Genomic DNA, 17518 nt, shown 5'->3' with positions numbered 1-17518 from the left:
GCCCTTGCAACACCATCGAAACTCATTTATTAATGTATTATATCTGGTTTGTCTAATCTAAATGAGTGGTATCAATCCTCTCCTCTAAATCTGAGCCATAGTAAGTGCATTGCCAAAAATACGACCCGATAAGTTTACGCTATGGATGCCAGTTTGCTTTATTTCAACTTTGTCTCTGAGAAGTTGTGCTCTTTAATCGGTTTGTCATGGTGAATGGCTCTGCAGTACCCATGAGCCTCAGCCTGACTTGGCTATGGAGAAGATGCCGGCCAGACACGTTTATTAGCGCTGTCGCAAATTCAGGGAAAACCGGCTGCCAAGTTCGCCCAAAACAAAGTGGATGACTTAAAGTTTCTCCAGAGCTTTCCACAAAGCTCGTCTTTACTAATAATGATTCAACAAGGAGAGTTTCATGTCCATCCAAGCCTTGGAAGGTCTTCAACTGCGCTGTCTAGGCTGAAAATTAATGTTGACTTTTGCCTCCCGAAGCCTGGATGCTCCAAAAGGACTCGTCGAATTTTGCAACTCTATTGACAAACGCATAACTGCCACTGTGGATGGTGGCCCAGGATGTCCAAACTTCACTTTGAGGAGCCAGTAAGTGGAAATGAAAAACAAGTTTCTTAACGAATCCACAGTTATTATACATTTGGATCCGGTTTCCGATCTCCATGTAAAACGAGTTCTGTGTGAATACAAACTACAGCTCACATTAATTGCATGCGGTCAGCTTGCCAAAAGAGCCAACAGTCCCCTCACAGGACCCCAGTCTTACTCCGAGAGTTCGGAGCACAGAGATCCAGTTGTGCCTGAGCGATTTACTCTTTCGGCCTTCAGAAGTATTTCTCTGAGCAAACACTCAGAGTCCCCACCAACAAGGCCTCCTCTCTCACAGCGAGGAAGACGTCAAGCCGCAGCGCGAACATGACTCGCAGCTCGGTGGTCTTCAGGAGGGGTGTAATGGGAGCGACGGTGCCAAACAGGCGGACTGGCTCACGTCTCCACCTTGTCCTCCAAAAGGCTCCCATCACTGAGGCCATTACACCCAGCAGAGACGGAGATACAACACAAACAGCGTGCGGGAACCCCGCAGGGCCACGGCGGGGCGCTCGGCTCGCCTCACGTCGAGCTTCAAAGACGCCCATCTCATTTCGTTTTGAGGTGTGGGTGCTCATCGCAGTTTGTGTTTACACCCTCAGATCAGCTGCATCTCCCTGAGCTCTGGGGTTGTCGCTCCGCACATCAGATGCTGTTCAATGACTGCATGCCTCGATGTTTATGCGCATAAATAAAACGGAAAAAAATATTTGTGGCTACAAATAAGCAAAATATTCTGTCTGCATGAAGTTAAAAGAAGAAGAAAAGATAAGAAAAGAAAAAATAATGCCAGTTTTGATTTCCTAAAATTAATAGTTAAGATGTTTGCAGTAATCACGTGGTAACTACACAACGTAGACAAAAGTATAGGGACACCTTACCATCACACCAACAGGGACTTTAATGACGTCTCATTGTGAACACACAGACAGCTTTGCAGCTCTAACAGTTTCCACTCTTCTGTGAAGGCTTTCCACAACATGTCGGAGTGTTGGATTCTGTCGTGGTGAAGGTGTCCCTCCGGTATCTTTGACTTATCTGTTATTTCAGGAAGTATTTATTAAGTCGTGTTTTGTGTACCCTAATGTACCTTAAGTGTTAAGAAGCTGAAATGAATAAACACAGTTTTTGTTGTTGTTGTTGTTGTTTTTGTTATCTTTCCCATTAATCATCCCGTGACCCCTCCGATTCATCTGGTGACCCACTGGAGGGGTCCCGCCCCCCGTGATGGGAACCGCTGGCACACAGTACGTCAGCGGAGACGAACCGTGGCAGTTGTTACGCCTCAGCCTGAGCAGAGAGCCTGCAGTGACCGTGCCGCGTCTTCGTCCGGCCGCGGTCCCTCCTGTCAATGATTAGTCCTGCTGCTTCCTGTCCGCCTCTCACAGACAAAGACAGTGCGTGTCAACTGTCCACGCAGGCGAACGTGCAGCACACACACACCGAGCCCACAGTGAAAACAGTCGATGCTGCCAGCCTCTCGGGGTTATCAGTGAAAATATGCACCCTGATAACGACGTTCCAGCTGAAGTGCTGGAAATGTTTTTCTGATGTTTCTGCCATCAAACTGAACTCTGAGGCTCCTTGTTGTTGTTGTTTAATTTTTAACTCGGTTTTAAAAGAAAAGGCTTCACCTTTCATCTCCTGCTGATCTCCTGCTGATCTGAGGAATGTGTGTGTGTGTGTGACTTCATTAAGAGGAGTGAGGGTGTTGTGGGGGTGCAGGGAGGAGTTTTGTTTTTCTTACTAACATGAGCAATTGTGGAGACAGGAGGTGTGTGTGTGTGTGTGTGTGTGTGTGTGTGTGTGTGCGGGTGTGTGTGTGTGTGTGTGTGTGTGTGTGTGTGTGGGTGTGTGTGTGTGTGTAAAGAGGAGGGTCATTTGGTCAGTTTGCCCATCAGTACTCGAGCTGTCTGACTGAGCATTCTCACCATCTGTATGACCTCTCCTCCTGGCCGACTGGCTTTTGTTTCCCGAGCTCGCCTCCCTCCCTCCCGCCGGCGTTTCTCACAGGGCGCCACGGTCCAAAGGGTCGCCGGGAGCGGCCTTCATCGCCGCTCTGCTCTCTCTGGCTTCTTCCTCGCTTGCTTTAATGAGAACGGCTTGTTGTTTCTCCATTTGACTTTCCCATGAGGTTGAACCAACATCACTTGTCTGTATGTGGTGGGAGGTTTGTGAAGGGACTCGCATTAAGTTTAGAGTGATGAGGAACCACACGGAAAGTGATTTAGCTCAGTTCTGATCACTCTGTACAAGCCTGTTTTCACTTTGACATTAAAAGGTCTTTTTCTTTTGTTCTGTCTCAAAAGAGCCATATTTAATTTGCTTCGAGTCAATGCTGCAAAACAATTACATTTGAAAACTTCTAAAAGGGGCTGAATACTTTTTTATACTTATTGCCAATGAAGTTTATTGTCATTTTCATTAGGCGTTGAGTCTGTTAGTTGATTAAACACCAAATGTGTCATATAAATGTAGACAATGCAACCACAGAACTTGTTTCTGAAATCAGAGTGAAACCCAGAGAAAAGCAAAGAAAAGAAAAGAAAGGCATGAAATGAGGAAACTCGGGTGTGAAGCCTGCAGCCACAGTCCTGTGCAGTTCAGGTTACACTCAAATTGTTGTGAATATAATTTCACATTCTGTAAATACCATTCAGGTCAACATCCAAGCCACAAAAACTAAAACGATCCAATAAATCTGAGTTGGTAGAAAGAATATGGAAATGTCTGGCTAGCTTCACGCCAGCCAAATGTCTCATTCAAATGAGCTAAACTCGAACTGGACGTGATTTTCATCAGGACTAACTGATTAATTGTTTAGTCCAACCTCGGGATCAGGACCCCTGACAAAGTCCTCAAGAAAATCTGAAATCCTCTGCTCAAAATTTGGGAAACTGAAATTCTGACGTGAAATTCTGATTTACTTTAGCCAATCTCCTCGTGACTCTTAAAATTATTAGAATCAAACAGTCTGAGAGGAGAAAATCATTGTTCATCGGAGCCGCTCACACCTCATGGACACCTATGAACAAATAAATCTGAGAAACAAAGGTTTAGTCTCGGTCCCGGAGGCCAAGACAAAAATATTCAACTACCTGTGCAATAAAACGAAGAAATCCATCTTTATCTAACTGCCTCCTCTTTTTTTCCTGTTATTTATGATGTGTTGACGCAGATTGCCACAGATCTCAGCGAGGAGCTCGCCTCACCTCGGCGGCACACTCCAACATCCAACTTTATGGCGTCATAAAGTTGCCCTCTCAAAACACAGTTTAGGGCTGTTTAGGGCAGCGTCGAGTGCTATCACCTCTGTCCCGGCAGCAGCAATTAGCCCAGCGGCTGCAGTATATGGCACATTAAACGGGTGCTCAGCGGTAATTTACTGTTCACACGGCACACTTTAAGGCTGGCTGGTCAAACATTTGGTTTGAGTTGCTCTCAATCTGCTGATGGCTGAAAACCGAATAATGACAGCACTGACGCGTTAACAGCATGAAGCAGTTAAAAGAAGAGAAATGTGTGATAAGAACACAGTAAGATAACAATCAGACAAAAGAAGGGAAGATGTGCAGCATGTGTTTACAGTACAAGATGTTAAATAAGTGTAACTACAGTGTAGTGCAGCGCTAACATCTGCACCAGCTGGCTAACCTGCACCCAGGAATCATTCCAACAAAAAGTAGCGCCACACTTTTTTAAAGATCTAAACTTTGCCAGCAGTCTTGGATCCATCAGGTTCATTTTTTTTGTTCTGCTGAAAGCACAGCTTCTCTTCCAGTTTTTCTCTTCACGCTGTGGGGTTACAGACACCAAACAAATCATCTGTCACACCCAGGATCCTGAGCGTCGACAGAGAGTCAAATCTGGGGTGCAAAAAGCTTTTATTATCTGTTAGGAAGCTGAGGAGACAACCAGGGAGGGACTGAACAAGAGGACAGTACAACAACCTACACACGGGGGAAAAAACATCTCTAATCCAGGACATGTGGCCCCTGTGCGGCCCCGGGGCCCCTGATTCTTTCAGGATTTTGTCCCCTAATGGCGCCCCTGGAGACAACTAAAAACTACGTGTGTTTTCGGTCACAGTAACGATCTCTCCACACTCAGTCGCTGTGGTCTCCTTAACTCCACCGACTGACATACCAACAAATATTTGCTTTCTCTTGAGGACCACCTGGATCCCCCTCAGGCTCCTCTGGAGGTTCTCAAACCCCACACTGGCCACCGCTGACTGCATCCAGACATCCCTGAGGCTCGAACTGCAGCTCGGGGTTCTGCATTAGCGCCTCGCTTGATTGACTTTTTCTGAACGAAGTTAAAGAGGAGGTGGGAGGCGCTTGGACCAAGAGCCACTTGGTGCCTCCGGCGGGTCCGGAGGGGCGGCGCGCTGAAATCTGATCTCCCTCCGCCCGCTGCTGCTGTTTGTCGCGACTGCGCGCAGCCCAGCGGAGGCAAAGGCAGCCAGGAGGCATTCCGGACCGCGGTGGTACTGGAGAGGAGAGCAGCGTCAAGTCTCCAACACCCGCTCACACACACCGTGAAACACGTGTGACGGCGCAGCCTTCAAAATAAAAGTCTTGTCCAAAGCCAGACGTGATTCCTTTGATGGCTTAATTAGCCATCAAGTTCGTAGTTAGCCTTGTATTTAAATTTGACTGACTGTTTTATGCTGCCACACGATTATGGTTACTTTTCTTCTTTGACTTTAATCATTATTTTCCTGGTATATTTTTCTTATTTGGCCTTTCCCTCGTTATTTCTTTGCGCATTTTAAAACAGCACAATCATAATCATAATCAAAATCATAACACACCTTCATACATGTAACTGAAACCAAGAAAGCAATGTTTGCTTTCTTCGTTTCAAAACATCATTTAACGATCAAGATTTAGAGGGAAGACCGACGGGCCATATTTTCATTCCACATTATTTAAAAACACATGGGACAATATGAGGTTTACAACACCGGATATTGCTTTGAGTTGCAGCCTAAAGATGAAATGTGTTGGAAATTTAATGTTTCTTTGCTGCATTCCCCGCTTCAAATATCTGATCAAAGTGTTCAGTAAAGCATTGCGTCATTGGTTCTGCGCCTAAGTCTTTATTTTGAAGGGGCAAACAGGAACATCCTCCCCTCTCCCAGCCGGTCTGTCTTGACGGCAGCACCGCGCAGCTCCTACTTCACAGACAGCCGGCGGAGGAGAGGCACCAGTCCGAGTTGGTTGAGTCGAGGCGACGAAACACACCGACTGACATCCGCGCCGGAGAGCACCGAGGAGCCGCGTTCAGTGCGTCCAGCCCGCCGCCTCCACGCCGCGCCGAGCACCGCAGGATGAACGCACTCCGGAGCTTTGGACACTGTGGGCAGCAGCGCGCAGTGGAAAACGGGATTTAGTGGAGAAGTTGGCGTTCGCGGCGGCGGTGCCCGAGCCGAGGACTCTCGCTGTCAGGTCGTGAGGGGGATTTCTGACTTCTTTTTTTTCCACTGTCGACAAACTGCTCCGAGCGCGCGGACTTACGGGATTTTAAAGAAGTTTTGTGGGTTTTTCCGAAGTTTACAGGAGAATAACGACTGATTTTCTTCTGCTGAATGCTTGGTGACATCTGAAAAGCTGATATTTACTGTCAAAACGGGATACTTTGGGTAAGTACATTATTATTATTATTATTATTGTTGTTGATGTTGTTATTATTATTATTGTTATTATTATTATTATTTTATCATTGTTCACGAACGGCTCCCTGCAGCCTGTGAGGCTTGGGAGAAATAGCTTCACTTCCTTGTAGATGGGAGTCAGACAGGTTGAGCTCTCCTGTGTTGCGTTAAGTGGCCCTGTTGTACTTAGAGGCGTGCGTGCTGTGTGTGTGTGTGTGTGAAGCGTGGATCTGCAGGACCAGCTTCATGGTCGTAGCACAGCACAGGTGCCGCAGAGGGAACCGCTCGTCCGTCCCCGCTCCGTGCGCAATCGGCGCGTCTCGGCCGGTGTCAGTTGACTCTTTCTGCGCGCGTTTGTACGAGTTTGGTTTGGAGGAAGCGAGCAGAGCTTCTGGTTGTTAGCTTCTCGGTGCTGGCTACATTGTGCGTGGCGCAGGTTGGTAAAATTACGCACGCCGGGTTTTTTTATCCCCTGGAACTGGCATTTGGTTGAGCCCTTCAACTGTTTTCAGTGGAAATCTTCGTGCTTAAAGAATTTTTCCAAAATTCCAAAGTTATTCTCGGCACAGTGACCCGCCTCATAGTGTCCTGTTTTTAAAATACTGACAGGTTGGTTTCCATGAAATTCCCGAATGACGGAAAATATGTGAAACCAAGCGGCAGGATTGTTAAGAAAACGCAGATGTGAGAATTGAGAAATTACGCACGTTTATCAGCCCATCAGGATGGGTTGAGGAGGCCCATCAGATGAGTCTGCTCAGAGTTTGGTTTCAATTTTTCATCAGCCAGCCGTTTCCACGTACAGCTGAAGTGTCAGAAAGTCACATCCTGATGGTCTTCGTCGTCCTGTGCGCTCATTGGGACGAACACGCCTTTTCTCCTCGCTGCAACAGTGACGTCTTCTCTGGTTGGGAGCAGAAATATGAATTACAGCCTCTCTCACAGAGCAGCACTCCCCACTGCCTCTGATCATCTCTGAAGTTTCTCCAGAAAGCTGCAGATTTTTTTCCTCCCTTTGAATGAACGAACTGTGCGGTTCAGCAGCAGATCAGTCATCCCCTCTTCAAACGCTACAATGGGATTCAGATGGTGATTTTGGCCTCTCAGCTCAGCTTTGACTCCCACCACGTCAAGTCATCACCGGAGAAAATTACCTGATTATGGCGTCCTACGAGAGGGGCTCTGAAATGAGATTTGAGACTCGTGTTGCATTAGCCTATTACATTTCGGAGCCATAAAACAAGCGTGCGCATGATAATAGTTGGGCTAATGCTGCAAATTAATTGTATCTATTGACCCGAGAAATAACGCACGCCAGTTTGCAGCGTTTTCAATCAGAGGCGAGCCTCTCAGACGCATTCGGTTCCAAATGAGACTCTGATTGCCTCTTTTCATTACCAAAATTGGCCCGCGACCATCCCTGTGCGCGGAGTTTGGGGTGCCTTTTCTCTTCCACTCCTTTTTCTAAAGAGCAGAATGGTGCATTAATGGGCTCCAACTTGTCTAATTTGAGAAGAAAGGCCGATGCTTGTCATGCACGAACACCAACTCACTGACATATTCCGGTAATAAAAGCCTCATGTGTCGCAGCAGTGACCTTATCTGGCCTTTTCAGCAGTTTTACATCTTAATCTATTTCTGCACGATTCTGTTTCTTAGAATATCTCTCTGATAATACACTTATGAACTTTATTTTTGCTTGATTCTTTCTATTTGATAACAGTCCTGTGCCCCTGTAACATTCAAAAGAAAGTTTACAGTGTCACCATTATGCATAGTGGTCTTTCTTTTCCCCCGTAGCCTCACTATGACATCCCTGTCAGCTCCTATAATATGTGTGAGATGGTTAAAACAGACCTTATTAAGCTTTATAACATTTCAGTTTCACATGATGTCTGCTCGCAGTGCAGTGTCAAAGAGACATGTCCGTGTCTTCACTTTATAAACTGTGCTTTCCTCTAGTATGTCTAATATCCTCCCAGAGGGACTGAGTGTCCTTCTGTGTCCTCTGTCACTGAGGACAAATGTGTGCACAGGTATGGTCGCCTGCCACTCCTGGGGACAGTGTAGGACACAAGACGCTTTAGTGTCAGCGTGAGGTGAGCCGAGTCCGCGGCCTGCAGCGCATCACGCCTGGACTCGCGCCCACAGACGGCTCCCTCCGCCGCTCAGGTGATCGATATCTCTTCTCACCTGAGGCTGCTTTGAAAAGAGGCTGCTGTGATGTGATGAGGGCAGGGGGGGAGCAGTGAGGGGGGACAAGCAGACACACAGGAACAAGAGGGTGGATTTAAGAAATAAAAGGCAGGAGGAGAAGAAGAAACTGAGATGGAAGATTACCTGAGTGTCTGTCTGTCTGTCCGTCTGTCGTTCTCTCCACCACCCGTCTGCCCTCTGCCAGGCTGCTGTTTGCGCTTGCGCTGCTCCAAAAACCTTCTAATCGCCTTTTCCCAAAATGACAAAGTCGATCTGCCCCGGCTGTTGATTCTCCGGCTTAATTATTAAAGATTACTCACACTCCAGAGAGGTGTGACTAGCATGTGACCGACTCGCATTGATCCTCACTGAGGGGAGCGGGCATGACAGGGATTTGAACCCCAGTTAAAGCACTTTTCTGCCTCCGAGCCATGACAATGTGAACATCGTTCTGCATGATTAATGTTCATGTATTATTCACTGCTGTGGTTGTGTTTCCCCTTTCATGCTTAAAGAAAATATTAGCATGAAAACACTTTGGAGGCTTTGAACTCCTCACTGGGTTTTTGGGATCCATACCGCCTCCCCCGCCTCCCCCTCTTCCTCCTCCTCCTCCTCTTCTTCTGCTTTTTCTGCTTCTTCTTCTGCTCTGCTTCGTGAGGTTGTTAAGTGAGATCAGAGTTGGCTGTGAAGAGTTCATTATCGATGTTCAACATGTCCACTTTGGGGTAAGAAGTTCGTAGTCAAGTTTCATCGCTCAATATTTCAAAGAAAGAGAGCATGTAAGGTTACCATTTTGTCAAGAAAAGGAATATATTACCTACTGCTCTTACACAGGATTTGATGTGTTTCAGTTTCATGCAATCAATCATGTCGCAACACTTGGCTGCCTCTCAAATCGGAGAGGCCTGCAATCAGCTACCTCCACGCCTGGCGAGCGAAGGCCCTTATCGTGCTGTGTAAACAAACCGCAGCAGCCTGTAGGCGTCCCGCGTTGTAGGAAGGTGAGGATGGGCTGCGAGGAGAGAAGAGCGCACAGAGAACATAAAAGCTGCAGTATGTTGAAGCATGAAAGGTGCAGTGTTTAGATTAGACTGTGTGTGTGAGTGTGTGTGAGGGGGAGAGCCTGTGCTGCTGCTTTATCTACCCACATGTTCCTGGTCAAGTCGCCCCCAGTTGGTGTTTTGTGTGTTGAGGAGTGATAATGTGCAAACAGAGCCTCGCAGGCCGGCCTGGGCTTCGGTTTGTGCTGAGCAAGGACTGGGTCACAGGTCCTCGGAGAGAAAGAAAAACAGGACTGTTAAGACTTAAGACAACACAAGCTTTCTGTGGAGTGTGTGTGTGTGTGTGTGTGTGTGTGTGTACAATACACCTCTGTGTGCTCTGTGTGTGCAAGCAAAGTGCATGTGTTTTTGTCAGGGGTGGACGTCTCGCAGCCAAGGCTATTCTGAAGCTGGACAGAGCCGCTAAAGTTTAAACTAACAGTCGTTTTGTGTGTGTGTGTGTGTGTGTGTGTGTGTGCGTGCATGTGGGGGGTTTTGTGCTTTGCTTTTCTGGGCACCTCGCTCAGAGCTTTCTCCACAAACCTCAGTGCATTCCCGCTTCTCCCTGCTTAAGCAAACAGAGAGCAGAGCACTTCGCCGTCGCTCGCCATAGCCGTCATCTCCCTCCTCCTCCTGCGAGAAGTCGGGCATGTTGGGCAGTTGATACTGTAGACTTCGGTATTCCTCGTCCTGCGGGAAGATCAGTGAATCTGTGCCAGTCTGTTGCTGACCAAGCAGACAAGAGTCCAGTGGAAGAAATGTTGTGGGTTTTCTCTCGCTCCTCAGCTAATCCTGTTGCAGCAAAGTTAACTGATCTGCTAATGAACTTGCTGGGTTTTACCCTCCAAAAGCTTCCAGCTTTCCAGCTTCAGATCTCCTGTCCACCCTTCTTAACGATCAGGTGCTCTGGAGAAGTTCCTTTAGGAGTTCCACCCTCATCCTTCAGATCGTTATGCTTCACATCAGAACATGGTAGCATGTGTGCAGACTCCGCCTCCTTGTCCTGTGTTTGATTCTTACTTCTCGTATTGCAGAGTTTGTTGATTTTCCTGCTGATTGCATGTTCCACTTTGTTCATATCTTGGCCTTTAATCTCGTCTATCCCCTGACCTCTGACTGATTTTTCTGTCGTTGTCTTTCAGGTCGGCGGTGGAGAGCTGTTGGACGGTTTCTTGCGGCGTCGGAGGCCGCCCTTCTACAGGACAGCATGCGAACAGAGGATGTTGTCTGAGTTGGGCCTTGCTGCTCTGCGTCTCACCTCGCCGTCCAGAGGAATGACGGCTCTGTGGTGCTCACTCTGGCTTTCCTTCCTCCTGCCTCTCTGCGTCGCTCCGGCCAGGCTGCCCACTGCTCAGCCCGCAGGTAGGACACGACGTCGAGGCGTGGTGTGTTTGTGCATGCTGCTGACGCCGCTGCTGGAACGACACCGGCAGTTCACACACGCCAGAAACCTCCGTCAGAACAAGAAACAGAGCGTGTTCATGAAGGCATCATAGATACCATAGTACAGTGAAGATGAAACACACAAATGATCCCACACTGCGTAACTTGATTGGTCTGATTGGTTGTCATTAGTGGTGAAAGTCATTTATCAATCAAAAATGGCAAATATTGACTGGTTCCAGCTTGTTTTTACATCACTGTGAATTGAATATCTTGTGGTTTTGGACAGAAAAAGGGGTGAGAAAAGGAAACTTAAAGCGACAGTTTTTTTGCAGCACAAAAACAAAACAAGAGCTGAGAAGAATTCTCTGCACGCTCGCTTTGCACTCGGTGAAAAGGCAGGATAAAAGAAGGCTGGAAGGGCCAAAACAAGGAGGACGATGTTTAGCTGCTCACATTCAGTTGTTCCTTGCTTCATTTTCCATGCTAATATGACATCTGCTTCTAACCATGTTCATCACTTCAAATAAGGGCCTTTCAAAAGGAACATTTATTGTTTATACTAATGTGGTGGAGTCTTTTTATTTTTTTTACGAGGAGGATTTAATTGGACTCTTCTCGGTTCGCTGAGCTTAGCGCGATTTTCCCTCTTTGTTCTGGAGGCAGAGAAATACCCCAAGATCAATCCAAAGTAAACGTTGACTGTGTTTGCTTTAATCTCTCCATATTGCGCAAAAAAAAACTAACACAGCAGAGTAATCTTTTTCTGAGGCGTTAGCCAAGTGTTGTTTTTTCCTCCTCCCCCTCCTCCCTTTTTCTTCTTTTTATGTGAGAGCTATTTAAAATGAGTCTTTGACACACTTTACACGCTGCAGTGCAGGACCAGAGATGAGGCGCTTTATGGAGACGAACCTGCATCTTACACAAGCTGAGATACTCTGTGTGTGTGTGTGTGTGTGTGTGTGTGTGTGTGTGTGCGCGTTGCTCACATTGTGGGTCTCACCTTCCTTATGGGGACAAAAACACAAATCCCCATAATGTAAATCATTGCACTTTTGGCTGAAGACATGGTTTAAGGTTAGGTCGAGGTTATTGTTAGGCTGAGGCAAGTGATGGTTGTGTGTGTTTGCAAGGACATGGACACACAGTTTTATTTTACATGTGCATTTGTATTGCACTAACTTTTCAAGTTTGGGCCTGGAAAACACCTGGAACAATAAAAAGTAGTGTTGTTTGTCTGAGTTTTAGGCCTCTGGATTGAAAGGATTCGGTCTCAACGGTGCAGAAACAAGCAGCTTTGGAAAGAAAATGTTCAAATGTCACATGAGATGTCATGATGAGTTCAGCTCCTCTACCTGAATGTGATTTCCACTCTTTATAGCCAGAAGTTCCCTCTCCTCTCCGCCCTTTCCTGTAAAACCCAAATGTTACAATAGACGTGTTGTGATTCTGTTCGCCTGATTGCCTCCCCTGCTGGGAGCCATCGCAGCCTATCACGCTTGGCATCATTTAAAAACAGCAGTGTGTGTTTTTAAGCTCCTCGGTGGCGGGCGTTGGGGCTGTGATGTCAGCGTACCTGCGCTGTGTGAAGATGAGCTCTGAAGAGGATATTGTTCCAAGTTGCTAATGTTTGTCATGTTCGCGTGTGATGACTAATTCGATGTGAAGTGGTTGACTGTCAGGTGATAACATGTGCAGCCACGTTTTCATCAGACGTTTCCAGGTGAGATGAAAAGTTGGCTTTTGCTCTGTGTGATGCTGAAAATCTCTTTTGAAATGAGGGTGGAACTCGTTTACGCTGGGAAACCTGCATTTTAAAGTCGTTGGAGTGGCCACAGAGAGTTCAGACATCGGAGGTTATCTCCAATAAGAAGCTGCTCTTCTCTAGAAACAGAATATTCAGAGAATTGGCAGAGGAAGTGCACAACAATGCACAAACACTCAACTCCTCCAACTGAGAAGACGATGACAAAATGTGAAGCCAAAGTGTTTAAGCAGCAGCAACAGAATAATTTGTTTATCTTCATCACGTTGAGATGATAATTTCCAACCTCCAACCTGATAATCTTTGGACACATTTTTTAACCTTGGATTGATCCTGGACGCCTCATGTCACGGTCAGACTCCGCTAAAGAAAAGCTCCTCCTTGACCTTCAGGATGCACAGTGACCTCCTCCGTCCATTGAACCATTTTTCTTTATTAAAAGAATGGAAATTAGGCTGGGAAGATCGTATACAGTGGCGTCTGCGGCTGGTAGGCCTGCTTCTGGTCTCCGCCGTCTCCGCCGTGGACCCTTGGCCTCCAGCAGCGTCCCCCACGTCCACAGATGGACGAGCAGTAGGGATAAGATGACGGTCGTTTTGCTGGCAGATGGCACGATTTCCCCTCAGCCGCCACAGCGCTGGGCTGCAAAGTTGTCCCTTAGGTTTGTGTTTTTGTGTGTGTGCGTGTGTGTGTGAGGGCATGGGGGGGGGATTAATGTGTGTGTTTGCATCAGGGTCAGAAATTAGCAGGTGCCGAGGAGAAAAATGTCCTTGAAAATTCACAGCCGCCCATCGATAAATTAAAAGTTATTGTGTTGCAGTTTGGACCACCTTATTAATAATCCAGACTGTCAGAGATGAATGTATGAATGTGACCCTGTGGGCCACCGTAGGTATGTTTTTGGGAAGGAAAAATATCCATCTTACTTTTTGAAGAAACTGCTTTTATTATTGTATTTATGCATGTGTGACATAAGGAGACATCATGGTGTGTGTGTGTGTGTGTGTGTGTGTGTGTGTGTGTGTGTGTGTGAGAGAGGTGCAGTTCCTTGTTTCCATTAAATCCACCGTAATGTTGTCTCAGGGCACAGAGTTGTTTATTTCTCCAAACGATGGTGGCATTTCAAAATGTTGCGGAGGGGAAAGAAATGTTTGAGAGTCCAAGTTGACACACTGTGAGAGAGTGATGACAAAGAGGAGAGGCTGTGTGTGTGTGTGTGTGTGTGTGTGTGTGTGTGTGTGTGTTGTTCTTCTCCCCTCTGTGTTTACTGACCACACACACTCCCCACTGGTGCCCCCGTGGAGCTCAGATGAAATATGTGGCTCCGCTGCTCTGACGTTTTCTGTGAAACAGCAGACACATAAACTCAGCACATTCAGTTTTGCCATTGCATCTGAGCTGTGTGTGTGTGTGTGTGTGTGTGTGTGTGTGTGTGTGTGTGTGTGTGTGTGTGTGTGACAGCAGCCTACGTGGAGTCTGCAGTGAAGTGAATGTTATGTCTGTACGAGCAGAGGGCGATTATGAAAGGCAGGCAGTAAAAGAAGATGAAAAGAAAGAAACATAAAAATTAAAGGATAGCAGAGAGTCTCTGTGTGTGTGTGTGTGTGTGTGTGTGTGTGTGTGTGTGTGTGTGTGTGTATGCAAGAAAGAGAGAAGAGAGAAAGTAGGAGGCAGAGAGGGTGGGTGTGTGTGGTCAGTATGCCCTTCAACTAGAGAAGAAAACACATCTGTGAGTGTGTATGTTTCTGTGTGTGTGTGTGTGTGTGTGTGTGTGTGTGTGTGTGTGCGCGCGCGTGTGTGTGTGTGAGGTCTCTGACCCCCTGCCCCCCCTGGCAAGGACTGTAAATGTCAGCAGGGGTTGTTTGGGTCGTTAGGAGACTGTTAAAACCACACCATCCACAGATTTACGCTCAGGCTCTACAATTCACACACATGGACGGACACACACACACACACACACACACACACACACACACACACACACACACACACACACACACAATGTCACTCCAAATCTCTGTCATTGTCTCTCTCTCTCTGTCTCTTTTCCTCCACCATATTTTATTTGTCCTCACCACCTCTCTTTGCTCTTTCACTTGTCTTTTGAAAGCCTCTCCAGCTCTCTGTGTTTGGGAGTGGCTGTGTGTGTGTGTGTGTGTGTGTGTGTGTGTGTGTGTGTGTGTGTGTGTGCGTGTGCGTGTGCGTGTGTGTGTGTGTAGTCCAGTATACAGTGTGTTCAGCCAGTAGCTTCAGCTACAACAAGCTGTGTTTACAGCCAGCCAGAGTGCAGGTAGTCCCCTCCTCACGCGGCGTCTCATTCCTGCTGAGCTCTTTGGATGTGGCTTGAAGCAGCTTCACTCAGCCTGAGTCTGTTCCATGGTCTTGTCCTCAACATGACCCTTGTGTCCCTCCAGACTCCTCTGGTCTGCTGACCTGCTCCCTCTGTAAGTCCACGAGCCCTTCTGTTCGACCGAGTGGCTTCTTTTTGTCGGGCCACGTTTGCCTCTGGTCAGGCGCTCTTCCAGTGGATGCCGAGCGCCTGTTCGGTCCGTCCGAGTGCCTTCGCTGTCCGCCGTTTGCAGACGGCGCTCTGGTCTGCACAGGTGCCACCAGGTTAGCTGAAACTCGACTCTGTCAGGTCTGTGTGTCAGCGGCGTGAAAGGATAGTTTCCGGCACGATTTCATGCAGACTGACAGCTTTCTCGTGGTCCAATGAGGTTTGTGCTCCTGAAGACATGCTGCAGCTCTGCCTCTCCAGCGTTCATTTACAGAAAGGTTATTTTCTCGAGTATGATGGTGGTGTAATTTTCTGTGGTGCACTCAGCATTACTACCCTTTAATCATCCTATTATGTAAATGAGCAGTGCTCCATGTGTGGGCTTTTTACGTGACTCCCTGAAAATTGGACCGTTTATCACGTGAAGTTACTCCAAGCGGTTTCCCGTGTTTCTGCAGCGACGCTTCTGCTCTGTCCGCATGAGTGTTCGTTTCCCTGGCAACGTTATCAGGAAATCTTTTGGCGACTTTGGGAAGTGCGCAGGCCAAAAAGCGTAAGCTTTGGAGGATGACGGTTCGTTTAACAATGGATGTACTATCCTCGGTCCATCAGGCACTTAATCCAGCAGACATTTAGCTGGATGGGAATTAGACACTGAACATAACTCATTTACCAGGAGATCGCAATGGGACTCCTGACTCTCCTGCACTCCTGTAAGACGATCCCACAGGATTTACAGTCAGTAGTGTCACCTATAAAAATATATTCACACATCAACCTGCAAAGGGTGTTAAACTCACTCAATGATCAAGTTGTGAACAATGTGACACAGTAAATCCTGTATTTTTGATAACATTTGACGTTCTGCGTAATGTTGTTGAAGTAATGTCTTAGGGAGATTTTCATGAAGCACTTTCAGAGTATTGCTGTCTAGACGCAGTGTTTTTCCAAGGATAACACACTGTTGAGCACAAGTGGAAAAAAGCCTGTTGCTAAGCAAAATGTTATTAAAGGTTTTCATATCAGATCCCAGGCTGAAGTGAAAATGTTCGGTTTGAATCGGACTGAACGGTGAAACACAATGTGCCTCAGGTTTCAAAACCAGAGCTGAGATTTGAACCTCAAAACTTTAAAGGTTCTGACTTAAATTTAATATGTCTGCAGGGCTGAATATCACAACCAGGGCTGAAAGTACCAAAAGCTGGCATTAAATGTCAGTTCATGTTTGTATTGCCGCTAAATTTAAAGGACGTGTTGAAAAATCCATCTGCCGGGATGCTGCGTCATGTTTGCTAACTTTGCTCAGACTGTGCACCAATCGGATTCGTTTCTCAAATCAGATCTTCATGCCGGACCATCCAAACATCACCGAGCTCTCAGCGAGGGTTGCGGGAGCAGGCCTCAGCGACTGCATACATCAGTAACTCGGCTTTGCAGCGCAGAAGCAGGAGGAAAGGTGATGAGCTAAAACATGTTAAAGTGCTCCGCAGAGCTGAGAGGGACTGCAGGAATGGGGGCTCGTCTTGTCCGAAAGCAGCGTATTTGTAACACCCAGCTCTTAGTTATTTAAGGCTTTACTTAGTGATTGAATAGCGACGTAATGTGATTTAGATGTTCACTGCCATCCCTTCTTCTGTGGTCACAGAGTGTAAAATCCTCCCAGGAGTCAGCGGACTTTCACAGGTTTAGGTTAAATGTACACCAAGGCGTGCCTTCGCCGCGGACGGAAAAAATTAGCAGACAGCTGTAGATCAGCAGGTCATTGTCAGCCAGCGGCCTTCGCGTGAACCTCGTCTGCAGGCCACAGCTACGTATGTATTAATACACCTCATTAATGCCCTTTGAAACCCTCTCTGCACGTCCCTCCATGAATTATGCATGAAAACACAGACCTGTCTGTGTGTTCTGCTCAGCCCTGCCTCATTTTCCGCAGTGGGAATTTTCTCTTTCTTTGGTCCCGTATGTGTTTTCACTTTCACTCCCTTTCAGCACACACACACACACACACACACACAGTTTCATTCCTAAATCTTCCCTGCTCATTTTCTCTTTCTTTTTTTTTTTGGTGTGTTCAATGATCTCAATCAGTGTCTGGGCTCTTTGATGACTTCCTGTCCTGCCTGTTTCAGCCTCATACGATGCCTTTGCAGCATGTACACACAGTCTATGTTCCAATCGTGCACACACACACACACACACCTGTACACGTCCTCTGCGCTACCTCTGGCTGCGGTTCAGGGCGGCTCTTATCCCGCTGGCTGACAGCGGCGTTGACATACGGCGGGTTTTTAATTACAAAGCTCCCCTTAAGGAAATTGTTGAGATACTCAACAGATAAGACAGACATGGAGGGGAACAAAGAAGCTCGTTGTGTTGTG

General features: G+C 47.1%; 1 protein-coding gene across 7 annotated transcripts in view; it reads left to right on the top strand.

Annotated features, from left to right (window-relative positions):
- The first annotated feature begins 5565 nt into the window (after window positions 1-5565).
- The window catches only part of fgfr3 (fibroblast growth factor receptor 3), a 67260-nt gene continuing 55307 nt past the window's right edge, over window positions 5566-17518 (top strand). For 2 of the 7 annotated variants that reach the window (XM_046412154.1, XM_046412151.1), the window contains exons 1-2: window positions 5567-6244; window positions 10638-10857. In XM_046412154.1, coding sequence (XP_046268110.1) covers window positions 10716-10857 — 142 coding nt within the window. In that variant the 5' untranslated portion in view covers window positions 5567-6244; window positions 10638-10715. Of the gene's footprint in view, window positions 6245-10637; window positions 10858-17518 lie in introns of all 7 variants that reach the window. The other 5 variants (XM_046412156.1, XM_046412150.1, XM_046412153.1 and 2 more) reach the window with 4 other exon arrangements.

Source organism: Scatophagus argus, chromosome 15 (genome assembly GCF_020382885.2).
Source record: "Scatophagus argus isolate fScaArg1 chromosome 15, fScaArg1.pri, whole genome shotgun sequence".
Lineage (NCBI taxonomy): Eukaryota > Metazoa > Chordata > Actinopteri > Scatophagidae > Scatophagus > Scatophagus argus.
Note: the sequence above shows the minus strand (reverse complement) of the source record. Positions and strands in the feature narration are given on the sequence as shown.